This window comes from Phragmites australis, chromosome 4 (genome assembly GCF_958298935.1).
Source record: "Phragmites australis chromosome 4, lpPhrAust1.1, whole genome shotgun sequence".
NCBI classification, from domain to species: Eukaryota; Viridiplantae; Streptophyta; class Magnoliopsida; order Poales; family Poaceae; genus Phragmites; species Phragmites australis.
In genome coordinates, this window is record NC_084924.1 from 39,951,107 (window position 1) to 39,973,010 (window position 21,904).

Consider the following 21,904-nt stretch of genomic DNA (forward strand, 5'->3'; position numbering starts at 1 on the left):
TTCCATCTTAAAGAGGCTTTCTTTCATCATAAATCTGGCTATAAACAAGGATCAAATTGCACGTACCAACCATACAAGCTACAACCTCATAAAAAAGTACAACAAATACATGAACACCCCCTAGCTCAGCACAAACAAATCTGAAAGCTAAGCAAAAGAAGGGGGAAAACACAGATTAAAAAAACTCCACATCTCCACTCAGACTAACCTTTTTCTTTTGTTTTCATCAGTCGTGCATACCTCAGAAGCTGGCACCATGATTCAGCTTTGTGCAGCTTTGGAAGGCCTAATGATTCCTACAACCACCACAACATAAAAACAGGCAGTGCTGTACCAGCACAAAACGGAGGCTTGCTTCGGGCCCACAGGCAAAATGAGCAGAACCTCCCTTAAAATTAGCCATTATCTTGCAAAGGAACCATCACCAATGCAGTACTTTGGATCATTCCAATCGACTCTCCAAGTCCGATCAACTCAATCCATATCAAGCTGAGATAATCTGCAAAGCATAATTGTTTGATGACGTTATTGTTGGTAACAACCAAAGTAATGCAACTATCTGAAAGCATTCAAGGGAGATACGATGTTGATAACATACTACGATTGTTTTTCAACACTCACTATTCGGAGTGCCTTCCAAAAGTTATAACAGAAGCCATCTGTTTTAAGGTGTGTATTCTTGCCTGCATATCGGTTTCGCTTGGTGTTAAATCATAATCGTGTACTTTTCTTAAAAGAAGTTCATAATGGTAAACATCAAGGCTGTAACTTACAAGCTCTTTGATAACTGTGTGCTAACAGTGTGAATGTTCTTCACCCATCCATTGCAAAGTAAACAAGAAAAGGGAAATTGCAGGAGCAGAATATTACCACATGTATAGCGGGCATCTGCTATGCTGAATTTGCAGCAAGGGCATCACCAGCATTCTTAACGTGAAGGTCCACATTGCGGAGATCGCGAAGATGCTGCAAGATCTCCTGAAGAAGGTCCATGCCCTTGTCTCCTTTCTTCAGGGACTTGATGCAGTGCCTTAGGAATTCCTTGTCGGCCTCCAGTGCTTCCAATCTTTCATACACATGATCAACCTCCTCTATTATTGCCAGCCTCTCTTGCTCTTTTGCAAGAACAGAAACCGACTTTGTCGTCGAATCATCGGCTTTTGCCTCTCCTCCTACCGTTGCAGATGGCGTCTGATCACAGTTCTCATCGCATACTGCGTCAAAGAGAGGCAGAAGACTCTTCCCCCTACAGATAGAAGTCTTGCCTCCAAACTTTGCCTTGTCACCGGTGAAACCAGACTCGGGAGACCGGAGACCATCCGCCGACAAGTCGAAATCATCGGAGGAATGGCCAGCGGCCGCATTGGTGGTGTTGATGTCGTCGTCTTCCAATGTAAAGAGCCTCTCCTCCAGCATCTTGAGTTCCTCCAGGATGGAGAGCCTCTCCATCTCGAAGTACGTCAAGGAATCATCCAAAGCCACTAGATGCCTCGTGCCGTCCTGACCCGTCATGGGGCTAAGAGCAGCACCGGACGTGCTCTGAAGGTTGCCGCCGTCCGGAGACTCGCCGAGCTCGCAGTAGTCGTCGGAGTGCTCGTCGCTATCCTCACCGCTGGACGATGCAGAAGTGCCACCGCCATTGGGGCTGACACCATTGGCCTTGAAGCTCGCCATTCTCCTCCTCGCCTTATCCTCGTAGTGCTGCGCCTTCTGCCTGTACAGCTCGAGCTCCCTCTCCAGCTCCTGCTTCTCCCTCTCCCGCTTGGTGACCAGCTCGTTCAGCAGCTGCAGCGCCTCCTGGTCGTACTCCGACTGCTCCTCCATCATCCGCTGGTACTGCAGCGCCTCCATCTGCATCGCCGCCTTCTCCTCCTGCAGCCTGTTGATCATCGCCATCGTCTGGTTGGTCGCGATGGCGGCGGCGTTCCGCTCTTCCTCCAGCTCGGCATACAGCGCGCCGAGCGCCTTCCGCTCGGCTTGCAGCGCCGAATTTAGCTGATCCACGGAGGAAGGCTCGCCACCTTCCATCTCGCTTGCCACGCTTCCGTCCAAGGATAGCGACAACGACCGTTTCCGCTCGAGCAAAAACATTCTGTCCGAGCGTTGTATAGCGCCGCCGTACGTTGGTGTCTCAGGTGCCTTGTCTTCTTCGGCCTCGTCCTGTCGATTTGGTAGGTGGTCTAATCTCGCGGTGTCGGTCACCACCTCCTGTTCGGCTTCACTTGCTTCTAATCCAACAAAAGTTAAAAATTAATTTTAGTTCGACAAAAGCGCAAGTATCAAGAACATCTCAGTGGGGGAAAATTATATGTGAAGTAGGAGTAGTGTTTAATCACTGTACTACCTTGCTCAGTTGGGGCTGCATCATGGAGACTTTCCAATGGCGATGGCTGGTCGTCTGGAGCCGCCGATGGAGCAGCCGGCTCCTCAAGCGCCGATGATGCCTCACAGTTCGTGTCCACCTCTGCATCTCTGTTGTCATCCTCAGGAACTTCTTCTGTGACTGAAGACAAAACCATGAGATGGGATATATCCTAACCGATAAGAAATGGAACAGGATATGAGAAACATACGAAGAGTACCTTGAGGCACAACAATGTGTTCTTCTTCAGCTGTGGACTCTCCAATTTCAACAGTATCTTTACCATCTTGGGGAATGAAATTCTCGTTAGGATCAGATGGGCTTGTTACAGTCTCTGGTCGAGGGATGGGGCTGATGGGCACAACAGAGTCCTCGATCACATCAGCCGGCGTTGCAACCGAAGAATCCAACATCCTCTTCTCCTCCAGAACTACTCGGATATCGACGTCCCACGAATCCTGCTCATCATCTGCACGATTCATGACCTCCTCCTCCTCTTCAACATGCCGATGCAAACCCGAATCATCGGCGATCGTCATCTCATCGAGCGCCACCACCGGCACCAGCCGGTCGTCCTCAAGCGCGCTCTCTTCGACCTGAGCCATGACTTTCAAGGACTCATCCTCAACAGCAGCCACCTTCTCGTCCTGTAGTTGTTCCTGGCCCTCCAACTGATTTCGCTGCTCTTGCATTTCTACCTCGTCCTGCTCCTCTTCCTCGTCATGGTCTTCTTGAGCCAACAGAACGTAGCCTTGGTCTTCTTCTTCTTCCTCGGTTATCTTCTCCTCAACATGGTCTTCCCTCGTATCCTCCAGCTCGCGCAAGGAAGTTCGGACAACAGCTTCGCAGCAAGAACACGCCATGTCGCTCTTCTCCCCTGCTTCGTTTTTCATCTCCTTCCACATAGACAGGCAGCCCTCGCACATCTGCCTGGACTCGGCGAGCCGCCGGTGGTGGAGGCAGTACCCCAGCGCGGAGATCTCCGCGGCGTGGGCGCCGCAGAAGACGTCCCTCAGCCACCGCGCGCCGCCGGCCTCGCCACCGTCCGCCTGAATGAGGCGGTCGACACGGGAGCAGAGGAGGCATGGCGGCGTGAGCCCAAAGTAGGCCGCGAACCTCGCGATGGCGTAGGCGAGCAGACCGTTGATCAGGAGCAGCGCGATGAGGACCCACTCCAGGACTGCGTACGCCAGCGCGGGCGTGACCCTGTGCGTCCTCCGGTGGAGTGCGGCCGCCAGCTTGCCCGCCGCCGCCATGTCTCCCGCGCTCTCCTCCTCAACTCCTACGCCCGCGGCATGGACAACCGCGATCTTGCTTGGTCTCGGCGTGATTGGGATCTTGGCGCCGAGCTAGACCAGAGGAAAGTGTGTGGAATGCTTGCGAGTCGCGACCTGCAAAAGCGGAGATGGAATGAGATGGCAGGGGAGGGTTGCCGTGTTGGTAGGATGACGAGTTGTTGTGAAGCTTCTTCTCGCCTTCACCTTTCGAGTGAGAAAGGTCCGGCCGTTGGACCCCATGAACAAAGAAAAAGCCGTGATTTTTCGCGTCAGGTGGGGGCCGGTGGGCGCCGGGTAATTGGAAACGATGCACCGGCCAAGGTGACGAAGCATGTTCTGCGTAAGCAAGCTGTGTTGGTGGTCCGAATCTTGTATAGACGATAGATATTATAATTTTATAAAAAATATATTTAGTTATCTGTATTTATCGTTTAACTTGTTCAGATAAATATAACTAATTAAATATTTTTTAATAAATATAACTTTATTTAACTTGTTTTCTCTCTATCTACTTATAAGATGCAGGTTTACCGAACCTCGTCCCGAAAACCAGACACAACTAAGTGGTGAACACGCCCGTGCATAGAATCTAGCGGATTGATAAAGACTCAAAAATCAACAAGCGCGTACCAAGAGAATAATTCGACACCCAAGGCTTGGTGGCAATGAAATGGCCTATCAACAGTAGGGACGAAAAGCTAAAAGCTTATGAGTTAGTTCAGCTTGTGTCTGGCTCAAGCTAGAGTTTTAGTTTGTTTAGATAACGAGACAGCTCGTGAGCTAAACGAGTTAAGGTTATTGTTTGCATTATATCGCTCTCTTTTACTGTGGTTATCAGTTTATTTATTGGTCATCTTTATCTTCGATGTAGAGGCTCCTCTTTAATCTATTTGGTTTTCTATTGGTCAATTCTTTATTACAATGCAACTCTTATCTTTTTTCTTCTCGCATCAATCATTCCTTCAGGCTTCGTATGTATAGACATGTGTGGAGAATATTGTTTCATATATTTTTTAAAAATGATTTGTTCCAGTAGCAGAACATATATATGAGGATATGTCTACTGTTGTGTTGCATGTGAGTTTAAAAAATATTCAGAAGAGATTTAACTTATAGCGGTTATACCTCTAATTAAATTATGCAAAGAAGTACTATACTTGTAGATGTCATTGCTACTGTTGTGTGATTTTATCGATGCGTTTTTTATAATATTTATAATTTTTTTATTCTAGTAACGAGTTGCTCCTTTTTTTTAAAAAACGAGCTACTTCCGAACCAAACGAGCTCACTCGCGAGCCAAACAAACCGAGCTAAACTGAATTTTCTCTCGTTATATAAACAGGTCAGGCTCAAACGAGCCGAGCTGGCTGTTTTCTGGCCCTAGTCTACAGGTAACCACGCATGCTTGATTTGTGAGGTAATAATCATCGACTGGGAAAAAAGGGTCCGGGATAATAGAAGACGCTTTGACTTTAACATCGGAACCAGCAGCAGCAGAAGAATCCGATGCTCGTAGTGGTGCACTGGGGACCCGGATCTTCTGTTTTAATTGTGATTAATGCATAGGATCACTGTGTAAATATTGTAATAAAGCAACAGCTACAGTAGCCTGTATTAACTAATCGCTGTTGCTGTAGCATATACTGTAGCAACAGCGATGCTGTACGCTGTGCATCGTAATTTACTGTTCACAGGTTATTGTAGCATCGGATCTGAGCTCTCCGTTTTTTATTGGACAGTGCACGTTCACCTTAATGCAGAGGATTTTAGTGCGAGCACTGGTCGGTAGGCAGTGCATTACCAACAAGACGTGGCTTGTTGTATTTTGCATTGTAAGAAAATACAGACAGCTAAATGATCGTGGAGATTCACATTTTGATTTGGTTGCTAATTCAGGTTATTTGTTTGATCGGAAAGGGAAAACATCACATTTTCCCTTAAAAAGTACTGAAAAAACATTATGATAGAGGAGGGAGGCCGGCCCTTTCAAGAACCAGTAAGGCTGCATGAATGCATTTGTAGAGCTGGAGCCCGTAGACACGAAGTGGGATCAACTATTACAAGTCCTTTGGCATAAAGTTTCAGACATTCAAGCCCCTTTGGAACAAAGATATGGAGGAGTTGTAAAAAAATTGAATCCTATAGGAAATACTATTATGGGGAAATTTCTATGGAATTGTTTGTTCTATTTAAATTTTAGATGATTTCTAGCATGATATCTAACCTCATGAAATAAATACTTTGAGTTTATCTCTCTTTTTTAATTCATATATTTTTCCTATGTTGCATACATTTGATGTTGTAGGATTGGAATTGCTAGACACTTCCAATCCTATAATTTCTTTATTCCTATATTTTTAGAATAGTACATTCCATGTAGACCCTTAATGGCTCGGTCGTGCTGCACTACCTAGTAGGAGAGATTTGTAGAAATACACTTTAGTTGATCACGCTTCACTGAAATGCCACACTGTTCTCATGTCATTGAAATAGATGGTCCCACATGTCATTAACACAGATATGATATTTTATCGAAGCACCCATCAACTAAAGTGCATTCCGGTAATTTTCCCATCTAGTAGAACGAATGTGATTAGATATATTTTCAGTACTAAAGTTACCCTCCCTGCAAAGAGCATGCTAACGTTAGACTATGATCATCCGAGAACCCATCCACAAACTAAAAACACAAGCATAAGTGTAACTCCCATCAAACTTTTATCCAACTCTCTATCCTATTTTTTAGCAAAACACTCCAAAATAGCTTTCCAACCAGCTTGCTATCTGCTTCGCTACTTTTAGGGACTCGCTATCCGGCCGGTGTCACTCGCCACATCTAGTGAGCGGGAGAGGCTCGCTATCGAGCAACCATCAGCACGAAGTCGTCCCTTCCCGTCACCACAGGTTAGTTCCCCTCCCTCCCCTTCCAATTTCGGTCAATTTGTGGTCAGAGGAGATCGTTTGGCCGGATTTGAGAGAGAGGTGGGAGAGAGAGAGAAAAAGAGTGGTGGGAGAGAGGGAGCCTATATTCGCACTCCTGCGTGTTGCCTGCTCATTCATGCTCGCTGCCTACCCATTCGTGCTTGCCCTGCTTGTGCTCGCATCCCACTTGGTAGCCTGTTTGGACCTCTTGCGTGTTGCCCGCCGCCTCGAGCGGCAGGCAAGCATGCGTACCAATGGTCTGGAGATGGTGTGTGTCGGAGGGTTAACTCCTATCGTAGGGATCCTGAGGAATCCCTTTTAGAGATTCGGCCGGGGGGATAATTCTGAATATGTTTGCTGGAGAAATAAATTGATATGAATGCAATGGCAGGTGGTGCGGAATGATCTAATGCAGAATGCAGTAAATGCATTGGAGGGATTTTAGACAGGTTCGGGCCGCACTGCGTATAACACCCTACTCCTGTGTGGATGCTATAAATGCCTTGAGAATGTCTCTAAGGAATGTGCTGGTTACAAGAATGTTTGTCTATCCTAGAGCTTCGGGCTCCTTGTTCTTCGGTGGTCTCAGCTTCTATGCTTCTACGAAGATGTTCTTCTCTGTTCTTGGTTCACTGAGATTCACCTTGTCTTGCTTCAACTTGTCTATCTCCATTGTCTTTGTCCGTGCCTGCCGGAAGCTTTAAACACCCGCCGGCGATAGCGTGCCCCGAAAGGGAGGGAACGAGTTCCAAGGCGCCATAAATGGAAAGAGAGTCATCATGGCCTCTGCGCGAAGTGACGGGGGGGGGGGGGTTGAAAACGCGCCCCCCGCCCGGCCTTCGGTCGCCATAATGGCGATGGCAACGGGCGCCGTGGAGAGGGCCTACCGGGCAGCCGCAGAGCGGCCCGGCGTGCCCGTTCTGTCTTGTACGCTTGCCACAGCAGGGCGGCAGACGGGGCGCCTTGGGCTTTGCGACGCTATCCCGAGGCGAGCCGGATGACATGGGATGGGACCCGTGCATTAAATGTCCCCACGCCCTTCTGCCAGAATGTGACAGGGACTGACACCGAGCGTGGCGGGAGCAGTTGGAGGTGTCAGGCCACGCGCGCTCTTAAATGCAGCATCGGGCCTTTCACAGGCTGACACCTCTGTGGGGGCCACCGACGGGAGACTTCTTGGGCCGTCGGGGAACCGAGTGCTCGGGGGTCACTGTTTACCTCCCCGAGCACTCTCTCCCGAGAACGCCCTCTTTTGGTCCTCGGGGAACCGAGTGCTCGGGGGCTACTGTTTATGGCCCCAAGCACTCTCTCCCGGAATTGATTGTTCGGGTCCTCGGGGAACCGAGTGCTCGGGGGCCGTTGCTCACAGCCCCGAGCACTCTCTCCCGGAACTACCTTCCTTGGGTCCTCGGGGTACCTGGGTGCCCGGGGGGCCACTGTTCGCAGCCCCGGGTACACCCTTTTCGGTACTCGGCTCTCCTGGTTGTCGGGGGACTTGGGTGCTCGGGGGTCACTGTTCACCTCCCCGAGCACTCTCTTCTCGGTCACTTAGTCTTCGCAGATCATCGGGGAACCCGGGTACTCGGGGAGCACTGTTTATGGCCCCGAGCGCCCTCTCCCGGGACTTAGTCTTTTTCGTCCGTCGCGGAGATGAAACCCGCGGGAAGGTGCCACGTGGCGGATTGCTGGCCTGGCCTCGGGACTCGAGGACCTCCGGTTCCTGATTTATCGATAGTGTGGAGGAGTGCCTCATCAGCATTCAAGGGGGAGGCGAGGCCAAGGTCGAGAGTCTGACAGAGGAGGCACGTCGTGAATGTGGCAACGAGGGGGTCGACAACATCCATGTAGCGCGCGAGGGCCGCGCTACGCCTCGGTCGTGCTAACAGAGGCTACATGCCCGTGCGACTAGAAGAGTGTGATTACGGGAGTGCGGGGATTGGTCACTACTGATAGGGAGGAGGTTGGCAGACGATGGGGGTAGGAGGAGGCTGGAGGTAGGAGAAGCTTACCTATGCCTAATACTGTGGAATATATAGAGCTAAATTTAAAGAATTGATTAGAGCACATTAAAAAATAAAAAGAAAATTTAAATAGAAAGCTGCTTATTTAGAAGAATAGGAAGGCAAATTTAAGAAACCGATCGGAGATACTCTTAGCCGTGAGTATGGATCCCCATATGGAAGTGGAACAACGAACAGGTGCAGTAGTAGGCTAGTAGTAGGGTTACAAATATCGTCGGTAACCGCTCGTTTATCGTGGTTACCGGATGATTCGGTCCGCACTGCTTTTATAAACCAAGCGGTTACCGATCAAACTTAAATTTAAAATTTAAAAAATTGGCAAAATTCGATCAGTTTCTACCAAATTCTACTAAATTACTGTTTGGTTACCGCAATTACCGCCACCGAGCGGTTTTTAAGGTAAAGCATATTTGTAAACTTTGGCTAGCAGCAGCAGAGAAAAAGCTCTAGTTCAGAGCTACGCAATTTGGACGGGTGATAAGACTGCTGTCGCTAACGCCAACAGTAAGATGCTGGGTGAACGGGAGGACGTACGAAGTGATGGGAACGATTTGATCCGTTGTAGTAGCACGCGAGAGTCGTCGATGGATGACAAAATGGGCGACTGGAGTGGCCTAGCGCGAGTGGACCAGGCGAGAGAAGGGGGGAGCGGGGCCGGAAGGTGGGAGTTGATTGCGCGGCCGTGGTGCCCCCACCCGCCACCGACCCGACACCACTTTTGGCAGCCCCATTTCGGGACGTCCGCCCGACAGCCACAGCGCCACGCAGGTCCGCCCCACCGGCCATCTTTTCCCAGTTTTTTTAGCCAGTTCTGAGAGCTACAGCTACCAGTGTGCGGTGTGGACTACGGAGCGAAGCAGCTGTGAGAGGTAGCCACATTGATTCTGCGAAAGCTGCAGTTCAAGGAAGAGGCGGTGTTGCAGGACGGAGATCAAATGACTTGCTTGAAGCAAACACCGGAAAGCGGTGGGCGACGTGACCAGATTGCTCAAGAGGTCAAGAAAAGTGTGTCATATCAGGGGGTTTGTTACGAACCAGGCATCATTCCAGCGATGCACTCGAAATGCGGAGATCGATTCCGGTGTTGTCCTTTGCAGCGGGTTTACTTCATATAGAGCATCACCACAGTTTTTTTTTCTTCTAATCATGTTCAAACTAGGAGTTCCACTGCTGTGATTGTAACATACTAGAACGGGAGAATTGGACGCTGCTCAGGTGGCTAGCGTAGCAAGGTGTGCACGCTGCTCACCCGGGTTTGACCCTAGGATCGACCCCTGTCTCACCTTTTCCAAGTTAGATTTTCAGGTAAAGTAGTATAGAAACGTGCAAGGAATCTAGATATTAGAAACATTTTAGTTCCAAGTTTTCACCGAAAATATTTCTCTATTGAATCAGAGAAACCTTTAAAAACTGCTTGACGAGCAGTCTGAATTCAATTTCTTCAAAGAAAGAATGATAATGTAATTGACCACCTTGCCCTTGCTGATATGTTGTTTTTTTGGTTTTTTTAATAACAACATTGCAATAACAACAATTGACATACATATACATCATGAGCATCACATCTGATATTTTTGATCAATTGTTGCATGCATTTGAATTTAATTGGAATTGATCAAATTCATGAAAAGTGAGACGTGAAGAAATTTGAAATTTCATAATATAACTTAGATCTAGAGATAATTTTAGAAATTAATATATTGATTAATATGAATACTGACGAATTTTTACTAATTTTTGGGAATCACTTTTAAGATCTAAAAATTGATGGAAGGTGCAAAAACAATCAACTTTAATGACTTTTAATTTGGATTCTGTTTAGGCTTTTTAAGTGCAAATAGTTAAAATAAGTTGCTTATGGACTATAGAATCTACAATAAAATTAATAGATTTTTTGGAGCCTTTTAAAGGTCTAAACCTATAGGGAAAAGAGGTTGAAAATGGCCTTGAGGCATCTTGTTAGCTGGGAACCGAAGGGCAATCTGGCGCAGAAACGGCCGAAATGGCCTTATAGGTTTTCGCTGATTCGGCCGTTTCCGAGAAGCGTTTAGACTAGAATTGTTTTGACTTTGAATGTTTGGCTCTCCAATAGGTAGTTTCAGAGGAGAATTTGATCCGGATTTAGACAGCTAAAGGCACCCATAAACATCGTACCTTGTTTAGTGTCAATTGTCTCTCTTATCTTCTAGGACTTGGCGTTTTTCGATTGAGCTATAGGACATGCAACAACTTGGATGAACCAGTAGGGATTTGCTATTTAGGCTATTTTATCTTCTTCTAAAAAAATCTCAGACCTGGATGTGCAATATCCAATACGCCCCTAGTTCCACTTGTAGCAGCATGGCGTGTATGTGATTTGGTCGACCATGTCACCCAGGCACAGGGGCGGCATTCCAGCATATGTCTCGTGCAGATGTTAGTGCTGCTACTAGAACTGTTGATGGAAGCAAAGAAAGTAAGTTTAGCGCAGACATAAATGAAGGTGAACACCGCTTGAAAAGGGGATAATTTATCAAACATTCTCGCCCTCATCCTATGAAGCAGTAGAAAGCACGTCTTTTCTGGCTTCGTTTTGCACCAAACGATGCCAACTTATCAAACACTCCCCTTTCGACATAGGGACACGGATCCTCTCTGCAGTATAGTATTGTAGAATGTGTTGAAAATCATTGATATATAGATTCAGGCCCATATGTCAGCTACTTGTCTGGACATTGACATTGACACATCATAGTTTTCGGCTGAAAGTCTGAAACGTACCTGGAGAACTCCCAGCCAAACAAAATAGGATTCCTCCAATTATTTCCTTTGGATTCAAAACAAACAAAACTGCTTCCTCGGCTGAGCCTCTGGACAAGATCCAACGTGATTTTTTTTGCAATTTAGCCCTTCTATATTTTTTTGACAAATAGACCCTTAAAAACGAATCCCAAGATTGAACCTTTTGTGTGGCACCATGACATGGCGCCATTTAGTTTGGTGCCATTGGTACATGTCACGACGCCATTTACTTTAGCACCGTATATGTGCCATGTAAGATCCAATATGTAATGGGTGATGAGTGCCAAACCACGGCGCCTTGTCATTTAGCATCGTGCCCGTACGTGTTAGCGTCGTGGCACCTTGAATTAAGGGTGTAACCGCACCTGACATAATTAGAGAAATTGAGAGAAGTTACTTTAAGGATCCGAACCCTCTTGAAACAAGGGGCTCAGTCCGTAGGGATATGTGAATTTAGGGAGTGGAGAGGCAACTCGAGAGAGAGGAGATTGAGAGAAGCTCAGCTCTATTTGAACTCGGAAGTCAGCAGGAAGGGTGGGAAAAGGAGAGAGAGGAGGAAGGCAAGAGCGGGTTCGACTTTTATTGTCTAGGGCGTGACATCGTGTTATGTTACCATGATGCTAATGCGCCTGGCACCGTATTTTGCAACATCAAATTGAATGACCATATCGGATCCTAAGTGGCATATACAGACGCCGAAGTATATACCTACGACGCTAAAGGTCATGCCACCACATAGATGGTTCATATTTTGAATTCGTTTGACAAGGGTCTATTTGTAAAAAAATTGAAAAGGACCAAATTGTTACACGAGCACGGTCCTCCTGCGCGCACGCCGATCCAGCCCCGCGCGGCTGTAACACCCACCCACACCCACCACCAGGCAGGCAGGCAAGGCAAGGCAGCACCGGGCCACCACCGAGAAAACACCGCACCACCCGCCCGAACCCAGCCAGCCAGACCGGCCGACATCGCCCGCCCGATCCGGCTGCGGCCTCTCTCCCTTTTCCCCCTTCCGCTCCCCGCCCGTCCGCCCGCCACTCCTGCGGCTCCGTGCTGACGCCCGCCGCGGCGTCGCCTCCCAAGTCCAACCCCCCCAATTCGGCCGGGGCCGCTCCTCTCCAAACCCCCACTTTTTCGGTGCCCCAAAGGCCGCGGGGATGAACCGGATCCCGTCCGTCTCGCCGCGGGGCGGGGCGGACGCGGACGCGGACGCGGCGGCGTCCGACCCTGCGGCGCTGGCGCAGTGGGCGCGGGCCTTCTGCGTCATCCGGTTCGATCTGGAGCGCGGACAGCTGGTGGAGGCATGCTTCCCACCCGACGCGCTGGCGCACGGCGGCCTCGACCGCCTCGTCGCCTTCTCCTCCTTCCCAGACTCCATGTCCCACCACCTCCCGCGCCACCGCTCCTCCGTCCACGACTCCCTCTTCTCCTTCCGCGTCCCGGACCCGTCCTCCCCGCGCCGCGCCTTCCTCTACGGCTTCGTCTTCAACCGCCAGCGCCAGGACGAGCGCCTCCCCCGCGGCGGCGAGCAGAAGTCCGTCGTTATACTCTCCCACGCGCCCTACTCCTCGCTCTTCCGCCTCCTGCTGCAGATCCTCGGCCCGCTCTGCTTCGACGTCGGCCCCAGCGCGCTGTCCATGGTGGCGTCTCACGTCGCCGCGTGGCCCGCGCCGGCGCCGGGGCGCCCCATGGAGCTCCCAATCGGCAGCGCCGCGCTGCGTGTGCACCTCCCGCCCGCGGCCGACGACCCCAGCCCGCCGCCCGCGCTGCTGCCAGCGAACTCCTCGGTGCCGTACGGGCTCTTCCACGATGCGGACCTGTTTGCCGCGTTCCGCGGCCTGCTCCTCCACCTATGGACGCTCTGGGAGCTCATGGTAGTGGGCGAGCCCGTGCTGGTTGTGGCGCCGTCCCCAGCTCAGTGCTCGGAGGCTGTGGCTGGACTTGTTAGCCTTGTTGCTCCGCTCTTGTATAGCGTGGACTTCCGGCCGTACTTCACCATCCATGATCCGGACTTTGCTCGCTTGAACGCGCTTGCAGAAGGCGAGGTGTTCCCTCCGATGTTGCTTGGCGTGACCAACTTGTTTTTCTTGAAGAGTCTTAAGAGTGTCCCCAATGTTGTGTCCGTTGGAAGCCCGAATCCAAATTCCACTAGGGTGCTCCCAGTCGGTGGCCAATCGCCGGGGAATGGAGCCAATGGAACGCCCGGGAAGCTCAAGCTTGACAAACTTGCAATCAATAAGTTCTCCCCTACTAGCCTACTGAATTCCATCAAACTGAGAAGAGAAGGCCCTCTTTCTCTTATGACGGAGCGCAAAGAGGCACTATGGAGCACATATGCGCCAACCACAAAGCCAGACACTTCTGTTCTAAATAGGCTTATTGATGCGCGCGTGTCACTTAGGATTGAGGAGTCCGTGTCAGTAGTCAACAATGAGATATTGCGGCGGCATTTCTTGGAGTTGACAACCAACTTTCTTGCACCTTTTGGGCCGTATCTGAGAACCACAACACCATCGGAAGGGAGTTCTCCTTTTGTTGATCCACCATTACTACCACCATTTCATGCGGATGAGTTTGTCAATGGTTTGGCTGCTAGAGGTCCAGGGAAATTTTTGTCCAAAAGGATGAGGTCCAATTGGTTGGACCTATATAGGTAAGTAAGCCGGATTTTTTTTTTTTTTTTTTTTTTGGTCATACAACTTATTAGGTTCCTTCTTTGAATTACTGGCAGCATGACTTACCTTTTCATCTTTAACAGGAGATTCTTGGAAGGCCCCAACTTCATGCCTTGGTTCCGGCAAAGACGTGCTGCTGCAGAGCAAGAACAGCAGAGGCTCTGGAGGCAGGCTCGCATGAATGTTGACATTGAAAAGCTAATGTCAAAGATGTCCGAATTGGAGAAGATTGATTCTTTTAATGCTGTTGAGCGTTATCTTCTTAGAGAGATGAAGGTAACTTCCTTATTTATTCACATTTTTTAAAATCTAATATACTAAGCTACGTTGTACGGATACGTCCCACATGTGCCGTATCGCCGTCTAGGACGTGTACAGTATGGGGATACGCGGATCCGCCGCTGCCCCTCCTCGCCGCCGCCCCAGCAGAAGAGAGGAGCACAGGCGTGCCGCGCCGCCGCCGCCCCTCCTCTCCACCGCAGCAAAGAGGAGGACAAGCTCACCATGCCACCGCCACCCCTTACTGTCCGCCGCTGGTATGGCCCTTCCTCTCTGCCGTGGAGGCAAGGGTGAGGAGGTGGAGGCGGAGGCGGCGGCTGGAGCTAGCAGGAGGAGAGGCGGTGTGGGGAGGAGAGGCGGCGGGGTGAGCGGGTGAGGAGCGACGGACGGGTGGAGAGAGGGTATTAGGTAGGGTTGTAGATGGGCTGCTGGATGGGGCGGATGGGTCCTAAAATGGCAACCCATACATCTAATTCTTTTTTCTTTTCTTTTTCTTAATAAACATGCCCGTATCCTCGTATTGCTGTTTTCTAAAAATGTCGTATCCCCGTATCCCCGTACCGTGCAACATAGGTACTAAATTTTGCAATTCTTAACAAATGATAGCATTACAAGATTGAGGCGTTTATTCAGCAGTAAGATGTGGAACTTTAAGTCTGATCATCCTTACAGGTTCTATGTTGTTATGACAACCAAGAACAGCCAGAACCCAACATGTCAAATAACAAAGAAAAATTAAAAAATGAGTGTTTATATAGAGAATTTTGCCACCTAAGACTTCAATCTTATCTTAATACGAAACATACATAAGACTCAGCTGTCCAACTCAGACTTTCTTTTATGGGGACCACTTAAGTTGGATTTAGAATCAACTCCAGTCGGTGAGATAAGAGGCATCCTACGATATATCTGATAGCCTGATTCATGAACTCTAGGAATTGAAAGTTCTGAAATGATCTCTTGCAATAATGAATTGAGATTTGAGAATAATCTTGTTGTTTACTTATCAGCAGCGTAGGGCTGAAATGCCCTAATACTCAGAAGCTCTCTTTGGAAAAGATTCGGATCATGTATTTATTTGGCTTGCCACAGAATCTTAAAATGAGCATGAGTGAAGTTCTTAGAATGAGTAGATGACTGTCACTAACCGTGTTGGATTGGCTTCTTATATAAAGAAAAATAAATACTAGAAGTGCTTTTGCTAGCTGCCATAAGAGTAACTTGATTGCTCAGTGCTGATCAAATGGAAACTTCATGCTACCATCCTTCAAACAAGAGCATAAGATTTGTTTGGTGCCAGTCTGCCATCTTTCTATTAGTTTGACTACGGATACCCCTTCTCTTCCATACTTAAAGATTGGTGGAACATCTGTACTTAAAATAGTGGAGACTTTGACACCGTATTGAAACAATTCATTCTTTTCTGACTGCCATATCTTCGAGAAATCTGGTCCTCTATAATATTAATACAGCTTGAATATTTGTTGTATCTTTCGAGCTAATAATATTTGTTTGAAGAACAACAGAAACATGTTGGTTATTGTCTCAGTGCCTATTGTACTGTATGAAATCTTCATTAATCATTAGTATCGTTCCATATTGAATGCCAGATGGAATACTCTAACTGACTAATTGCTAAAATCATATAACTGCATTGGTTTATTTTCTTTGAACAAAAGTTAGTTTGGTAATTTTCTGAATTTACATTGATCAGTGGGGTTTAATGTTTATGATTTACAGCTTTACACAATCTGAGGTTTTTATGTCTAGTACCTATTTTCCGTCATTGGTTACACCAGCAACTAGAGTTTGTTGCACCAGAAATGGGCATGACATTTCTTAATGGTATATAGCATTTAGAAAATTCGAGGTCAAAGGAATATCTTCTACACTTACCTTGCTCAAAATCCCTGTTCTGCCATTCAGTTATCTATGTTCTATAGACATTATCCAGCGGAGGTCCTAATTTTATTTGTTATTCTTATTCTTCGGCCCCTCCAGAGCTCTGAAAAAGGAAGTGCTGATTCAATACCAGCATGCCAGAAACTAAAGGGTGACCTCCAAGCAGCATTCAGTGTCCTCCCGAAGGACATGCAACAGCTCCTGCTCTCCAACCCTAAAAGATGTGTTCTTATTCAAGGTAGCCAAGAAAAAGTCCCAGAGCTCAACGGCATTGCCACCCAGAGAAGTTTGTAGCAGTTCTTTTTTCTTCTTCTCTGTAACATGACCACTGTGCTTTATCCTACACATAATACAAAGTTACTCATTTTTATACTTGACTACTGGCCGCTCCTCATATCTCTCTTTCTATCCCTCATTCTCTCTGTATATTTCGAGCCTCCACATTTTTTTTAATTTGTCATTTTTCGATAACCCTTTTATCTGAGTTTCCGATAACTCTTGTATATAAAGATATTTTTTTGTAAATTTATTAGTTTCCGACACCTCATTCAGCGCATCTGTAAATTTATTTACTTGTCTGGGAAGCTCAATTCCCGGCGCAATTCAAATCTACTTACTTGATTGCGAAACTCAATTTCCGGCCCAATTCACGTCGGCAGGCCGGGAATTTCAGTCCGAGTGCACACCGCACTCACGCATTGGCCTGGCCCTACTCCTTGTACGATTGCAATGATGACGCACTCACATCATTGCATCACCCACACACCTAGGCTCTACATGGGAGCCCATATTTATGAGATAACAGGCGATCGTCAGCATGAACTTATCGTGGCGTTTGAGTCACGACCAACCTAAGGTACTGCAGGATAGTAATGTAAACAGATCAACTAATTACAGGGCTTTCAGAAAACTACAAGAGGATTAATTAAGGAACAAAATAATCACTGCATTTGCAGCAAAGTACTGACTGGGAAATTGCCAGCCAAAACAGGAAGTACAATTTCATTCGTAAGGAGATTTGGCAGGTCCAACTAACCTCAGATGGTCTTCACACATGTTGTAAATAATAGTACTCAATTATCATGTAATTAGCAGTTATAAATATAGAGACACCTGTTGGGGGCAACCGACATACTCAATAGGTGTCTTGCCATCCCTTCATCCCCTATGTATATGTACATCACTGTTGATCAATGAATACAAGATTTTCATTCTCTTAATTTCTCTATCTACTTTCTACTTTATGCAATCCATTGTAATATGTTACTAGCAATGTGATCTCCATTGAGCAATCAAAAGCACATAAGGCACGAAAGCCTCTCCCAGAAGGTGAGCATGGAAAATCTATTTTGCCATATTTATGGCATACTTGCATCTTTCTTCTTCGTCGTTGTCCTGGCACATCGTCCACGCCATCGCCGCTCCCACCATCGTCCGTGCCGTGGTACTGCTTGTCGCCGTTTTGGCTGCTATAATGGCCCTATAAGTGCCGCACCCTCTGCAGCAATCGCTTCCGTGCTCTGTCCATCGCCCTCACTGCCATCAGCCTCACTGCCCTTGCCGCCCTCCCTTCTCTTTTGGAGTTCGGGCGCGTGCAACACCAACAATCGCCATGGGGTCCTTCACGGCAGTAGCTACCACCACGACGGCGATTGGGTTCGAACCATCGCCCACTATGGCAGCTCGTCGAGGTGCTGTCCCTCTCTTTAACGGTTCGACGGCGGCGGTGTCCTCCTCCTCGGAGGATCCGGAGGAGTACACCCTGCTTACTCCTCCAACGACCGCCACCGCCACACGCACCATTCCAAAGGATACCATCCTGCCTTCACTAACACCCACTGCTCCCTCCTCTAAGACACAACACAAGCTCCGGTGCTCTCCGATGTGACGATCATCCGCTGCAATGGGATCTTTAGGATGCGTCGTTGCAGGAGACTCCCTGGAGCCATGGGGAACTATGGCCCTGCTTCTTCTTCCTGCGACTTTGATCTCAACATGCCGACCGAGTCATCCTCCTTCGCACCGTCCTTCAGAATACCACAAAGTTCAATGACAACAAACGCCGCCCTAAGAACTTCAAAGGCAATAAAAAGTGCAAGAAGAAGCAGAAATTTCATGGACACAACAAGGGGAAGGACATTTCCAAATCTAAAATTTGTCGCAAATGTGGTTGCCACAGCCACACAACTAAGCAATACCGCACCCCAAGACACTTAATTGACCTCTATCTCAAGTCCATTGGACGAAAATGACCAGTTCAAGGAAATTTTTTTTGAAGCACATTTCAATCTTTAATTTGACACCACCAGGAAGGTCAGTTGTTTTCAAAGCGTTCCTCCAGAACCAGACAACGATATTACTCTACAACAACATATGGACATTGAGAGCACCGACAACATGATCGTGGAATTTACTTCTAACGACTTGTTTGAAGACCTCAATTAATTAGATATTATTATATCTATGTCCTACATAGTGTTATAATAGGTTGTTGTCTTCTTATACTATATTGTATATTCTAATAATATATTATCACATTTATATTCAATAAAGTTGTATGTATTCTATATATCTATGAAGAATTTCACTTTAAATTTTACATTTCTATATATAGATGTCTACGGGGGAATATCCATTGGAAGAGGAAATGTGCTTAGTAGGTAGTTGTACCATTAATTATATACTTAGGGAAACTAAATATTTTCAATCTCTTAAAATGAGTAAAGAAAATATTATGACAATCGTTGGACGGAATGTTATGATTGTTGACTCTAGTCGCGCCATAATTACTCTTCCTATGGGTGCTCAAATCACAATCGATGATGTACTATTGTACCCCGAGTCAATACCTTACTAAGTTATAGAGACATTCGTCAAAATGGTTTCCATATCGAAACCTATGATGACAACAAAGAGAAATATCTCCCCATTAAAAAAATAATAGATATACCAAACAAATACTAAAAAAAATTCCCTCTTTATCTTTAGGATTATACTACACATACATCAAACTCATACCATATGTTGCATATAAGGTAATTTTTCAGAATGTCAACATATTCTAAATATGGCATGATTGCCTTGGTCATCCCGGCGTCGGGTTGATGTGAAAAATTATTAACAATTCAATTGGTCATGGCATGAATACTACCAAATTCTCACAATCCTCAGATTTTATGTGCACTGCATGTGCCACAGGGAAATTGATTTTAAGACACTCTTTTCTTAAATCCAAGCCGAACCACTAAAATCCCTTGAATGCATTTAAGATGATATATGTGGTCCGATCCAATTATTAACTAGACCGTTTATGTACTTCATGGTTATTATTATCGTATCTATACGATGGTCACATGTATGTCTTTTATCCAAATGAAATCATGTTTTTGCCAAAATAATTACTCAAATTATTAAATTACGAGCACATTATCCTGAACATAGGATACAATCCATATTGATGAAAAATGCGGCTGAATTATCCTCACGTGCTTTCAATGATTATTGTATGACCCTAGAAATTCAAGTCTAGTATTTAGTATATACATCCATAATCAAAATGATTTGCCGAATCTCTCATCATGAGAGTCAAGCTCATCGCACGACCATTATTATATAATTACAATCTACCAACTTCATGTTAAGGTCATGCAGTCTTACCCACTGCTGACTTAATTTAATTGTGACCAACTGCATATCACACATCTTCCCTGCAAAAGTTAGTACGTGAAAATCCAACTAGCATTTTCCATCTGCGAAAGTTCAGTTGCGCTATATACATACCGATCTCATCACCACAACATATATCAATGGGCCCACACAAAAAATTAGGGATTCACGTAGGGTATAACTTTCTGTCAATCATAAAATACATTGAGCCCCCCACAGGGGACCTATCTACAGCCTGGTACGCTGATTGCATATTTGATGAGGAGCATTTTTCAGCATTAAGGGGAGATTTCAATTACCATAAAAATGCCAGGAAATCAAATAGAATGCCACACACATTTTCTCCTCAGATTCACGTACTGAAGAATCTAAACTCCAAGTTTAGAGAATCATAAATTTGCAACATATTCTAAATAACCTGTCAGATGCATTTACTGACAACAGAAGTGTCTCCAAATCCTATAATCCTGCTAGGAATGTGCCGGAAAGAATGGAGGTACCAAAGAAAATCACTCAACTCCAAAATCAAAATAAGGAGAGAAATACGGTTAAAAAGGACAGCTTCCTGCAAGCTACCGCGGAGATAAATGAATCCCTCCTTCAAAACAATAAATACAAATCAACGTTAAGTTAAACGACACTCGAGACCTATGAATACTTATACACCCATTGAATGATCAACATCAATATCCTAGCTCAACCATGCACACAAATATTAATGACGGGATATCAAAATGTCCTGACTCTATCGTAATAAAAAATCATGATGAGTTTGTGCATACTTCATACTTGCACGAAGCGAACGTCTTCTCCTGGAGCGTGTGCATGCGCTTGACACGTAAAGTTTTGTGCGCGTGCAGAGGTTTCTGCCGTCGGAGTTCGGGCACGACGTGGACCGGGCGCGGCCGGTTGGGGCGGGGCTGGGGTTGTACGACGAGAAGCGACGGGTGCGGCGCGCGGCCGAGGCGTCGGGCGTGCCGTACACGTACATCTGCTGCAACTCCATCGCCGGCTGGCCCTACTTCGACAACAGGCACCCGTCGGAGGTTCCACCGGCGCCGCTCGAACGCTTCCAGATCTACGGCGACGGCACCGTCAGATGTACGCACGCGACTTGATTAGTTTGGCCTGCGCACATTCGGAGCACGTCGTCTACCACGTAAACCAGTACAGGATCGCCGACGTGATGAATACGGTGTGATGCGAGATGATGACGTTTTAGTTCTCAGTTGTGCGTAACATTTGCCGCATTTGGGGCACGGTGCCTCTGCTGATTCGATTCCTGCGCAGCTTTCTTCGTGGCGGGAAGTGACATCGGGAAGTTCACGATGAAGGCCGCCTAGGACGCCCGGAGCGCCAACAGGATCGTCCACTTTCGCCCCGCTAGTAACCTCCTGAGCACGAACGAGATGGCGTCCCTGTGTGAGAGCAAGATCGGCCCGACGCTGCCGCGCGTGACGCTTAGCGAAGACGACTTGCTCGCCATGGCTGCAGGTTCAATTGGCCCGATCGTTCATGCGCCGATCTTATCCAGTGATGCTAACACAACACAATGACTGCATCTCGTCGTTTGCAGAGAACATCATCCCGGCGAGCACAGTCGCTTCGCTGACGCACGACATATTTATCAATGGCTGCCAGACGAATTTCCATATAGACGGGTGCAGAGACATTGAGATCTCCAACCTCTACCCTTACGCTCCCTTCAGAACCATGGACGAGTGCTTCGACGACTACGCCAAGGGCCTCCGTCTGGAGACTGAAGAAGCAGAAGAGAACAAGAACAACAACGCGCCGACGGTGGAGAGACTGGAAGTGCGACCTACGTGTGCGTAGTTCCAGACAAGCGAACTGCTTTCCGTTCCACTTCTCATGTATCGTCGAATAGGATCGACCTAATGGTTTTGTGTATACTGTTTCTGCTTGCAAACGCCTGCGATTGTGCAGGCGGTTCGCTGTTTGTAGTCGACTTTTTGTGTTGTGCCAAAACATGTCCACACACGTGTTCTACACAGG

At 47.2% G+C, this 21,904-nt stretch overlaps 2 protein-coding genes and 1 pseudogene across 5 annotated transcripts; 2 read left to right on the forward strand and 1 right to left on the reverse strand.

Moving 5' to 3' along the window:
* On the reverse strand, window positions 1-3,840 carry LOC133916484 (myosin-binding protein 2-like). Of its 4 annotated transcripts, none has more exons than XR_009909505.1 (5): window positions 2,583-3,839; window positions 2,345-2,503; window positions 871-2,228; window positions 599-683; window positions 1-499 (listed from the first exon to the last, which is right to left on the reverse strand). XR_009909505.1 is itself a non-coding variant. In XM_062360167.1 (4 exons), the coding sequence occupies exons 1-3, from the start codon at window positions 3,616-3,618 to the stop codon at window positions 892-894; spliced, it is 2,529 nt and encodes an 842-aa protein (XP_062216151.1). In that variant the 5' UTR covers window positions 3,619-3,840; the 3' UTR covers window positions 1-499; window positions 871-891. The 4 variants fall into 4 exon arrangements, 2 of the variants coding, with proteins under 2 accessions (XP_062216151.1, XP_062216150.1); XR_009909506.1 differs by having other exon boundaries at window positions 774-2,228; XM_062360167.1 differs by lacking the exon at window positions 599-683 and having other exon boundaries at window positions 871-2,225; window positions 2,583-3,840.
* Window positions 3,841-12,250: 8,410 nt separating this feature from the next.
* On the forward strand, window positions 12,251-16,602 carry LOC133916485 (uncharacterized). Its single transcript, XM_062360168.1, has 3 exons — window positions 12,251-14,019; window positions 14,125-14,317; window positions 16,322-16,602. Exons 1-3 carry the CDS (start codon window positions 12,524-12,526, stop codon window positions 16,514-16,516), a joined length of 1,884 nt encoding a protein of 627 aa, XP_062216152.1. The 5' UTR covers window positions 12,251-12,523; the 3' UTR covers window positions 16,517-16,602.
* A 1,567-nt stretch (window positions 16,603-18,169) lies between these two features.
* LOC133914792 (leucoanthocyanidin reductase-like) lies at window positions 18,170-21,724 on the forward strand (annotated as a pseudogene).
* Window positions 21,725-21,904: the final 180 nt, after the last annotated feature.